This window comes from Schistocerca americana, chromosome X (assembly GCF_021461395.2).
Source record: "Schistocerca americana isolate TAMUIC-IGC-003095 chromosome X, iqSchAmer2.1, whole genome shotgun sequence".
NCBI classification, from domain to species: Eukaryota; Metazoa; Arthropoda; class Insecta; order Orthoptera; family Acrididae; genus Schistocerca; species Schistocerca americana.
The window spans coordinates 434,136,869-434,149,147 of record NC_060130.1 but is presented as its reverse complement, the minus strand read 5'-3'; the positions used below and the strand labels follow the sequence as shown (position 1 = coordinate 434,149,147).

The 12,279-nt window shown below is 41.1% G+C and overlaps 1 protein-coding gene across 1 annotated transcript in view; it reads left to right on the top strand.

Annotated features, from left to right (window-relative positions):
- LOC124556062 (voltage-dependent calcium channel type A subunit alpha-1) overlaps positions 1-12,279 on the top strand; it is a gene marked incomplete at its 3' end in the record, with an annotated part of 507,834 nt that overhangs the window by 88,387 nt on the left and 407,168 nt on the right. Inside the window, exon 8 of the mRNA XM_047130091.1 lies at positions 7,741-7,856. Coding sequence (XP_046986047.1) covers positions 7,741-7,856 — 116 coding nt within the window. The remainder of the gene's footprint in view (positions 1-7,740; positions 7,857-12,279) is intronic.

Below are 12,279 nucleotides of genomic sequence, written 5' to 3'. Positions count from 1 at the left end.
GTCATCTGGGGCGAAAAGTACTGTTTTTGCATTGTCTTTGTCCTTAAAATAATAAATGTCTTCTTTATGGTTTGTCCTTTTGCAGTGAGGACAGGGCTTGAAAGGTCTTGTTTATGGTTCTTGAATTTTATTTTTGTTTTTAAAGTAGCATTCCATTATTCTTTGATTATTTTTCTTGTATATTGAACTGTGTTCTTTGTTATTAGGCTTCTGACTTCCTCCTGCAAAATGGCCATGTTCACCACAGTTGTTATAGATTAGATCCTTTCTTTTATCTTTGTTAAGATGAACATCGAAGGCAATACTATCTTCTTGATTATTACCTTTGTCATTCATTTTCTTTTTTGAGCCTAGAGATTAGATTTTCCAGTCTTCTCTCCTGTGGGTGATGAATTCTATGCTGGAGAAAAATGATTGAATTCACTTGGCAAAACTTGGGTATCATGTCTGACATCTTTCCTGACTTGAAATGATTCAGTTGAAACACTATATTCTCTAGAGCACTTACATTACTAGCCGTGACTCTAGTTTCACAGTATTTGAAACTATAATATTGTTGAAACAACTGCACAGTTCTTTGAGAAGTGTCTTTTTTGCATATTACTTTGTGTTTATTGTACATAGCCTTGGAAGTTTCACAACACAACACATGTGGCTTTACCTTTCTGTCAGTTGTCTTCATTGTTCCTGACATGAATACCAGGCCATTCTGCTGCTTACAGTTCGTTGTTTCAATCATACAGCCTGCAACACACAAGTAATGCATGACACATGGTTATAGGAACTTTTATTCATCAGTGCCATCTATTGTGGCAACTATGCATATCAGGCCACGTGTTCATAGGACCCTTTTCTCCTCCATTTCCAGTCAGGAATCCATCCCTGTAATTTGTCTGTTTTGTTAATGTTCACCCTGCAAAATGTTTTGCCTTGCTGTCCCATTGTTGCCATTTATATTTTTTCTTCTGTGTGACATATTTCAAATAATTCAGTTTCATCCACAATATCATACAGGTCTTGCATAGTAAACGGTATTCTGATTTTGACATCATCCCACACGGCAAAAATGCTGCTGTCATCAAGCAGTTATATATCACAAAATTCATCACTTTCCTGGGACTTTTAAAGTATTTTTCTTCTTTTCAACATTTATTGGTTGTTTTTGTGATGTTTCTTTACTTCTGTTGAAGCCATACCAAATATACAGTGCCCCCCTCCATACTAGCCTAAAATACTTTGATACATAAAATCACATTTTAAATTATTTCTGCTATTTGTGGTGCACTTTAAAAATATAGTTTTCTGCTGTACTAAAAAGTAAAGTTACTTTGTACAAAGGTAATTTCTTACAAGGAAAAGAACAAAATCTAAAACTTTTATAAGATTTAGATTTAAATGTGCTGTGGATCAAGGCTGATGGGTATTGTACTATTTCTTTGTAACCTAAAACTGGTGACACACAAACTCTGGAGCTGTGTGAATGTTGTAGATTTCATTTTGCTAGAATATAATTTGCAACAACTCTAATAAGATAAAATAAACATGTGGGAGAGTGACAGTTTAAGATTAACAGGAAAATACACTCCTGAAAATTGAAATAAGAACACCGTGAATTCATTGTCCCAGGAAGGGGAAACTTTATTGACACATTCCTAGGGTCAGATACATCACATGATCACACTGACAGAACCACAGGCACATAGACACAGGCAACAGAGCATGCACAATGTCGGCACTAGTACAGTGTATATCCACCTTTCGCAGCAATGCAGGCTGCTATTCTCCCATGGAGACGATCGTAGAGATGCTGGATGTAGTCCTGTGGAATGGCTTGCCATGCCATTTCCACCTGGCGCCTCAGTTGGACCAGCGTTCGTGCTGGACGTGCAGACCGCGTGAGACAACGCTTCATCCAGTCCCAAACATGCTCAATGGGGGACAGATCCGGAGATCTTGCTGGCCAGGGTAGTTGACTTACACCTTCTAGAGCACGTTGGGTGGCACGGGATACATGCGGACGTGCATTGTCCTGTTGGAACAGCAAGTTCCCTTGCCGGTCTAGGAATGGTAGAACGATGGGTTCGATGACGGTTTGGATGTACCGTGCACTATTCAGTGTCCCCTCGACGATCACCAGTGGTGTACGGCCAGTGTAGGAGATCGCTCCCCACACCATGATGCCGGGTGTTGGCCCTGTGTGCCTCGGTCGTATGCAGTCCTGATTGTGGCGCTCACCTGCACGGCGCCAAACACGCATACGACCATCATTGGCACCAAGGCAGAAGCGACTCTCATCGCTGAAGACGACACGTCTCCATTCGTCCCTCCATTCACGCCTGTCGCGACACCACTGGAGGCGGGCTGCACGATGTTGGGTCGTGAGCGGAAGACGGCCTAACGGTGTGCGGGACCGTAGCCCAGCTTCATGGAGACGGTTGCGAATGGTCCTCGCCGATACCCCAGGAGCAACAGTGTCCCTAATTTGCTGGGAAATGGCGGTGCGGTCCCCTACGGCACTGCATAGGATCCTACGGTCTTGGCGTGCATCCGTGCGTCACTACGGTCCGGTCCCAGGTCGACGGGCACGTGCACCTTCCGCCGACCACTGGCGACAACATCGATGTACTGTGGAGACCTCACGCCCCACGTGTTGAGCAATTCGGCGGTACGTCCACCCGGCCTCCCGCATGCCCACTATACGCCCTTGCTCAAAGTCCGTCAACTGCACATACGGTTCACGTCCACGCTGTCGCGGCATGCTACCTGTGTAAAGACTGCGATGGAGCTCCGTATGCCACGGCAAACTGGCTGACACTGACGGCGGCGGTGCACAAATGCTGCGCAGCTAGCGCCATTCGACGGCCAACACCGCGGTTCCTGGTGTGTCCGCTGTGCCGTGCGTGTGATCATTGCTTGTACAGCCCTCTCGCAGTGTCCGGAGCAAGTATGGTGGGTCTGACACACCGGTGTCAATGTGTTCTTTTTTCCATTTCCAGGAGTGTAATTTTGTTCCCTCATTACAATGAATGTAACATGCTGTGATGTTACTATCAAACTTGTCAGTGCTATTTTACAACACTATTTCACAGATGAATGTTAAGTACCAGTTATACTCAGTTTCTTTCTCCATCATGTTATAAATTTGTGAAACGTTTTCCTTTTTGTTACCAACTCCTTCTTCCCAGATTCTTGCTGTTAACTGTACACACTAAGCAAAGCAGTAAAATACTCACTGTAGGCATTTTGAAAACTTTAATAAGATAATTATAAATACTGACTAAATGATGAACTGGTTATGTAATACAGTTCAGTAAAAAGCCAGGTATTTAAGTATGCAAGTAGGCACTATGTATGGGAGCACGCTGACGATCAAGTTATTTAACTAAATTTTTTTCCTTAAGATGAGAGCATCTGGAAAAGTATTGATGTCGTTGTGTGAATGACCCAGTTTTTCTTCTGATGTTGTGAAGCGTTTTTACAGGGCATTATGTAGCTATGATACTTACAGTGTCTTATTTACATTTTGAAAAGAGAGGACTAGTTTTATGTTTTTCAGTGGTTCTGGCATTGCAAATATAATTCATTGTGAAACTTCCTGACAGATTAATTCTGTGTATAGTGGACTATGCCTTCATCCAGAACTTTGTACTTTGGACATTGGTCTTACCAACTCAGTTATCCAGCCACAACTCTCGAAGGGCCACAAAGTAGGAGAGAGCGTTATAATCAGTGGCGGCCACTGAGGCATTCCATTGGCAGTGCTAAAAAATCTTAGATTGGTAGCACTGAATCTATTATGGAATTTTGTCGATAATTCATATATTTCACAAGATATTATATCAAACAAAATATATAGGGAAACAGAAATAAACACTTATTACAACAGCACCCTTTTTATGCACAGAAAGAGTTGTATATATTCCTGGAGAACATGATAGCAAGTGTTTGCATGAGAGAGAGAGAGAGAGAGAGAGAGAGTGTGTTTCCATGTCTGCATGAAATATAAAATGTAACACTAACTTTGAAAATTTCTATCGCACATACGCGCATGAGCACACATATGAACAGCGCAATTCTTTAGTCCTCACAGGGTATGTTCGGTCACTTTTACATAGCAGTCATAAGCAGGGGGTGTTTTGATGTATAGTTGCTTAAGATACCAGTGGAGATCGGGCCTGAACTACCATGTAACAATATAACCAAACTCAGCTAACAATTGCACTCTAGCAGCCGTATGTGCTCCGCTTAGCTTTTGAGTTGTGCTTGCTCATTGTTTCCTTTTCTTATTTTGAAATGAGTGTGGAGAGCAATCTTGTTCTGTCACAGGGTTCAAATATGGCTCTCACAACATCAGATGGAATCAGCGATCCATATATACATTATTACATCAATTATGTCTTAGGAACAGAGAACATGGACATAGGCTGCCAGCCTTGTGCGAGGGTGGCATGGCTTGTCCCCCCACTCTGCTCTTTTCCCCTTGACAGCCAGAACTCCCCGTTTGTTTTACGTTCATGGCCGACTGCCAGAAAAAGTGACAGTACAAGAAATAATAGAGCATGTATAAATTATTCGAACTTATAATCTGGATTTTGCGAAGCAAATTTAATCAAATTACTAACATCTAAAACTAAAGGCATTGTACTCACCAGTAGCAGCAAATCCATGACTTTGGGAAGACAGCTTCAAAACAATTGATAGGAATTATATTGTAAATCAATTCATCACGCCTTCTTGTTGGCAAATAAATCTCTCATTCAAACTGAAATCTTCAATTTTACACACGAATGACTTTTCACAGGTTAGCATCCCTAAGACACTCAGTCATTCTTCTTTCATGGTGTTTTGTAGGAATGTTTTAATTCTCTCAAGCATTGAAAAGCACCGCTCAGCTTCTGATCTCAAGATAGGTGTCACAATTAGCAGTTTCAAAACTTTAGCAGTCTTGTCGAATGTGTTACAGAGTTCATCCTCTACAATCAGTGAAAGGAATGGAAATGCACCAGCAACTGCTCTCAACTCAGGCCTAGCATTGAAAAGTTTTTCCTTGTTTTCAAAAACATCTTTTACTACTCACAAATGGTAGTTACATCTTGTCACACATGGGGCAAGCATTTTTGAATAATGCTATGCAACGCTTTTGATTTCTGTGGCGAGTTAGAAAAGAAAGAAGAATTACCTGAAAGGTGTGCAAAAAAGATGCAGGCTTTGCGATTAACAGAGGCTGCCGCAGACATGAGGCCAAACTGATGTGAATAAAATGAATGTAGTTTGCATTTGGATATTTGTCTTTAATTAATTTCTGAACCCTGTTCAACTTGACACTCATAGTGTTTGCACTATTGTAACTCTGAGCTATGAGTTTTGTGTGGTCATCGCCAATTAATGGTTCAATATATTTCAGAATACTCGCAGATGTAGTATGAGCATTCTGACTTTCTGGTTTAACAAACTTCCAAAATCTTTCAACGGGTTTTCCTTCAACAACATAATGCAAAACAATAACCAATTGAAATTCACAAGAGACATCTGCACTTTCATCCGAGATTATTGCAACATAATAATTGACGCATTTTATTTCTTTACGAACTTCATCACAGTTCACTTCCAAAGTGCATTTCAGTAGATCATTCTGAACAGTCTTAGAAATGCCTCTGAATACTGATGCTTGAATGAGATGAACTTGAAGATCTTTATCCATTTCTGCGCTGAACTGAATTAGCTCACGAAAAATCCCCTTATTTTGAGAGGCATCAGATTCATTGTGGCCCCTGAGAGGCAGTTCCAAAGCACCACAGAACTGAATACAATTTACAATTAAATTCAATATATATCTATTCTTTTCTACACTTTTGTTGTGGCTGTCAATTGTTTGTCTATATTGTGAATCTAATTTCTGCTGAATGTTTGTTTTACCTAGAAATGAAAGATTAAGGACATTATTCATGTGTTGCTTTTACATTTCATGTACTTTCATTTTAGACCATATATGCCCAATATCAGTTATTCCGGTCTTGCACTAGTGAACATCACCCCCAAGTAACGGACAAGGAAAACAAAAAACAGCATTGCTTTCTTCACAACCACAAGTCCATTTGTTCTTTTGGTAGATTTCTGGACTGAATGTACTGTATCAATTTTTTGTTTGCTGCTGCAGATTCAGATTTGGGAGTGTTTTTTATCTGAGAGTCCTGTTACTAAATGGCATTTTTAATAACTCATTTACTTTGTTCATGTTTGCTATTTTCACAGTCAACTGAATTTTCCGTTACAGATAACACTGTGCAGACAGCTATATATGGTCAATTACCTGACCTCACAATAACAACATGTTTGCACAGGACTGTATTACACAAACATAATAAGTGTAAATAGAAATACTACACCTTTTCTTGGAATACCAGTATTGAAAAAATCTCTCTTCGTTTCAAAATCTAAGGGCATAATTATATTCAAATTACATATAGCTGTTTATAATGATATTTAAGTGTATTATTTCTGTATTTGATTTAATTAAGCATTAATTAGTGTTTAGGAATGCATAAGCATTAACTTGCAGAAGGACTGTAAAACTGAATTACAATACATCTGCACCCTGATAATTTCTAACAGGATCATTAGATGGCAGATCATGCTTCTATAGGTCCTGCACTTTACTGCTCTCTGGCAGAAGGAATGTAAAGCTCTGAGTGAGACTAGTTGTGGCTTCACTCAGCCGTAAGAAGCATGAAGAAACCAGTGACCGAGCCTTTCACACAGCGCTTTATGAGAGCAGATGGTGCCAATCTGCTGTTGGCTCCAAGCTTCAGAAAACTACCGCGAGAGCGCACAAGGCAAAATGTGCCTCTTCAAATTAGAAAACACGTACTCCGAAACAATGTTTTATGCACAGTTCGCATAGATTTCTCTTTCTTTCTTTTTTATACAAGGGGTGCCACGGCACAGCGGCACTATCTCAGAAGCTGCCCCTGGTTATAATTAAAACTGGGCAGACTGTGAGTCAGGCCAAACAGCTCAGCTGTTAATAGCAATGCCCCTGAAAGGTAAAGTTCTGTGTTTGAATTTCAGTCTAGCACACAGAGTGAAAGATTCATTCTAGGTCATTCCATTTGTAAAATATGCAAGAAAGTCAGTACTGCTGCCAGTGAAGAGTACTGATATCCCACAGTTTTTTACATTGTTTGCCATTCGTTAAACAATTATCATTGATGGCTTTACGATCGTGCAATAGGTATGAACTAGTTACATATAAACAAGTTACAATTTTGTGAGATACATTAAATTGATGCCCTTAAAGCTTTCCAGTCACAGATGTGTGATGTTCTTATATTGGCACTATGAAATAACCTCCTTATTATGCCCATAACTTTGTTGCTTTTAAAAGTTAGTTGACATTTCCTGAAACCTGTTAGTATTATAATAATAAGTATTATCATTCTGTAGCTCTGCAGTACCAGTATTTATCCAAATATTTTGATTTATGATGTTGCTATTTAAAATCTTGTAAAAAGAACTGCTTTCAGTTCCTTGTACTACCTTTTGTACTGCAAATACTGAATCTGTCTTGATGAAAAGACATTGAATAAGATATTGTTGTTCTAGTGACTTAATTTTGTGTATAACTGTATGCAGTTCCATATAAGCACATTATTTTAACACCTTGCCATAGGATGTGGTAAGACTGCATGACTTACTGTAGTTCCCCAGTAGTTACTGCACCAGTTTCCTTTTCCTTACCAGAGAATTTGCCAAGGAGAGAGAGAAAGTTGAAAACCGTCAGACGTTCCTGAAGCTGCGTAGGCAGCAGCAGCTGGAACGTGAGCTCAATGGGTACGTCGAGTGGATCTGCAAGGCAGGTGCGTAAGACCTATTTTTATGTATGTTTATAGTTGATGTGTCAGAAAAGTGAAACAGTTTTTAATTTGTCTATGAAAATTTGTGACAATGAAGTTGGCTGCAAGTGATACCTTAATGAAAACCAGTGAGAGATAAATTACTGTATGTAAACTGAAAATAATATGACTTTTTTAACTTTTAGAATAGATAAGTGTCAGCAAGGGAATATATTTGTTGCTGTTAACATCAGACCATCACATAACTGTGGTTCATGAGAAACTGAAGGAAGTGCACTATAAATTGTCAGCTCAAAGAGGGCTTTCAGCATACTGAGCAATGGATAGAAGTTGAGGACCAAAACACAGACTGGGTAGCATATAAGTAGATCACACGATGGTTTGGTCTATGATCCATATATTAGGATTGTCAGTGAAAGCTAACACCAGAAGTTCACAGTGACAACCTCTTCATGAATTTATCATTTAATTGCTTTGTCACCACTTTGACTGTGCGACCTACTCAGATCCAAGTGTAAAAAATACAATTTACGACCTACTTTTGCTACTACTTACTTTCTACCTCCAGAGTGGTATTCCAGCATCCAAAATTAGCCTTATGTCACACCCATATATGCACTTCTCTCTTAGATTCATACCTCTCCTGTCACTCCATGCACAAAATTTGTCCTGTCAGTATATTTCACTGTGTTGTATTTGAAAATATATTACTTGACACACACACAGAGAGAGAGAGAGAGAGAGGGGGGGGGGGGGGGGGGAGGTATATGGTGGGACTGAATCTGCTAAAACAGATGGTTATATCTATGAGTATGGGGTTTAGCAAATTGTTTTACATATTTCCCTGTTACAATTATTTGCTGCTAATTATATACAGTATTCATAACAGTAGTACAGACTTTAGAGAATTTTCCTGATTCATGTTTATCATTATTTACTATTATGTGGAATAAGTCAACTGCTGACCATAAAATGGTTCCGGACTGCAGCGCCAGAACCGCACGGCCACTGCGGCCGGCGCTGACCATATATATGAGTGATTTACACTTGTTTACTACTTAATTTATGTTTTTGTTACTCTATTGAAACATACATACCTCTTTAAAAATTTCATGATGTAGTATAGAGAATTGTGAATAAGGGTAACAACTGAACAATCAATGTAAGCCTCCAAGACCTTCATCTAGTCCCAGAAAAACTATACAGAGATTGAGAAGCTGGTTTTGTTACCAGACACAACATAGAAAACTTCCATATTTAACATTATTGTGCATGGATTCACATGACAATGGACTGTAAGCCCTTCTTGTCCCTTTTTGTTCCACTTTGCAATATAACTGATGAAACCAAACAGTACTTGCAACAGTGGGTGTGACTTCTCAGTACCTACAACTAGGAGAGACATTTCAAACTGACCACAAGCACTTGAGAGTTGTTACATTATTGCATTTCTTCATAGAACTCTATTCTGTATTCAATCAGCATAAAGATTTATGTTTACATGTAAACAGTAAGCTACAAAATTCTTGAAATTACTTTCTTACCATTGCAGTAACAGTTTCACAAAAAACTGAGAGGTATCCCACTCTCCAGCAGATATTGTGATACCTACAGCAACCTTATATGTTTGACACATGCTGCTGCTTTTTCTCTGCATACTCTCTTCAGATTCTACCACCACCTTTCTCCAACAGTTTGCTTGGAGCCATGAAAAGAATACTTCATGGTTCCCCAAAAGCTTACAAGTTACAATTTTGTCTCATCCACCACAGCCAATCAACAATGACCTGCACTAAGAACCTGGACTGGTGACATGTTTCTCAGTCACAGATCAACAGGGACAAAGTCTGTGACTATGGGAGGTGTGCAGAAAATCGGGAAGCTCCTGACCATCTTTGGCCTCCATGCCTAAAGCTCACAATCCTTGGTACAGGATCTATATTGACTTTGCTGGTCCATTTTTATATTAATTATGGCAAACACATGTTCGTGGTTGTCCTATTACTCTACATGTAACATATTTCTGCAACAAAATTAAGTAATGCCAACTAAACCAGAATACTTTGTCCATTCTTTAACTTTATGACAGGTTTTACTAAAATCTCATCTGCTGGCATTTCATTGTTAGTCTGTAAAGATAAGAGAGAAGTAGTGTGAATAGCCTTGATCACATTTTAGCTGTAAATATTTCATCACGTTTCCGTTTTATGAGGGCATGCTGAAAACTAAGGCCTCTGAATTTTGTATACTAGTCTCAATATTAGTTGAAGTATTACACATGATGCACATTACTCGGTCGACTTTCCCGCGTCGCAGGTGCAAGTTGCAGCCCTCTGCTTCTTGAGGGCTCCAAATTGTAGTGTGTGACATGGCAGTGGGTAATGTAGTCATTCCATGTGAAACAGCATGCTGTAATCAAGTTTCATGAATTTGAAGAGTTTGCCCACATATGGAGCACCCTATGCTTCAGCATGATAGTGCCAGACCTCACTCAAACACTGCAGCATCTGCAACAATCCAACCCCTTGGGCCTTGGGTTGTCTGTCATTGATTGTTCTCCATGCAGTCCCAACTTGGCCACGTCTGATTTTCATCTGTTTCCAAAACCTAAAGAAAACATTTTAAGGACTTCACTTTGATAGTGATGAAGCAGTGCAAGCAGAGGTGAAATTGTGGCTCTACCAACAAAGTCAAACATTCTGCGGTGGCGGTATCAACAAACTGGTGTCTCATTAGGAGAAATGTATTTGTCTCCAGGGTGACTGTGTAGAGAAATAAATATGTAAACATGAATAATTAAGATGTAACCCCCACCCGCAGGTTCGGGGGTTAGAATAGGCCCGTGGTATTTCTGCCTGTCATAAGAGGCGACTAAAAGGAGTCTCACACGTATCGGCCTTTATGTGATGGTCCCCTCTTGGGTTTGACCTCCATATTTCCAAAATTTTCTGAAGAGCAAGCCAATTGGGGAAGGGCACCTTACATGGTGCACTGTGTCCATCATGCATTGAGATCTTTTGCCTGATTTCTCGTTGTCGCATTGCAGTCCCGCTCATTCTCCATCTCTTGGGGTGCGATTTCTGCCATGCACTGTGCAGTGTCACTTTCTGTGAAGACGACGACCATGGACTTCCTTGCACCTAATATCCAGCACGGTAGCCAGTCAGTTGTGGTGGGGCCACCATGTACCCTGTTGGTGGTAGCCCCCTGACAACACGGGGATCGCTCTGCTGATGCCTGTGTCGTTAACTCCCCATGTATACCAAGGAGTAGATGCCTGTCTCCCTGGGGCATTGGGACTCCTGGCAATGGCCATCCTGCCAGGTGGCCCTTCCTGAGGCTGGGTGGCGCCCATGGGGAGAAATACAATCCAATATCGTTCCCCTCCTTAGCCACACTGTGGGAGGAACGAAAGGCTAAGGATGGCAGCGAGACTTATTTGCCCCATTTCCTAGTTTGAATGAGAGCTGATGGGGAGTCTTTCATGGCGACGAAGCCTCAGTTCTTTGTAGAGCATTTAGAGGACAAGTTTGGGTAAGTGGAGGGCTTGTCCAAAATGCGCTCTGGGTCAGTTCTGATAAAAACAGCATCCTCTGGCCAGTCATGAAGGTTACTCACTTATGGCAAGTTTGGGGATGTTTCAGTTACTATCACACACCATAAAAGCTTACATATGGTAAAGCTTAAATATCGTCCAGGACATTATCTTCCACAGGGATCTTCTTTTATAGTCTGATGATGAGCTGCACATCAACTTAGGGTGACGAGGTGTCCATTTCGTCTGGCGCATCCACCGGGGTCCAAGGGATAATCAGGTTGCCCCCGGTGCCTTCATCTTGGCCTTCGAGGGTGACACATTACCTGAGAAGGTGAAGGTGATGGTCTACAGCTGTGATGTCAAGCCATATATCCCTCCCCTGATGTGGTGCTTTAAGTGTTGTAAGTTCGGCCGTACATCTTCCCGCTGTGCTTCCAGCCTCATATTTCGAGATTGTGGTTGTCCATCCCATCACAATACTCCATGTGCCCTGCCTCCCATCTGTGTTAACTGCGGAGAGCACTATCCCCCTTGCTCGCCAGACTGTAGGATTATACAGAAGGGAAGGAAAATAATGGAATACAAGACCCTGGACCAACTGACCTACACTGAGGCTAAAAGGAAATTTGCACAGCTCCATCCCATGCACATGACAACATCTTACGCCGCCACTGTCACTCCTGTTACAGCTCCATCCATTGCACAAATTACAGTCCGCTCTCAGAGCTGAAAGACCACACCTGCCCCCTTGATGGTGGGGGGCACTTCCCTCCCTGTTGCTCCCGCACTACCTACCTCAGGAGCAGCACCCGCCCAACCATCGGGGACATCCATCCCCACCTCTAAGCCAGAGAAGCGTAAGTCTTCTTCGGCTTCTCTCACTAGGAA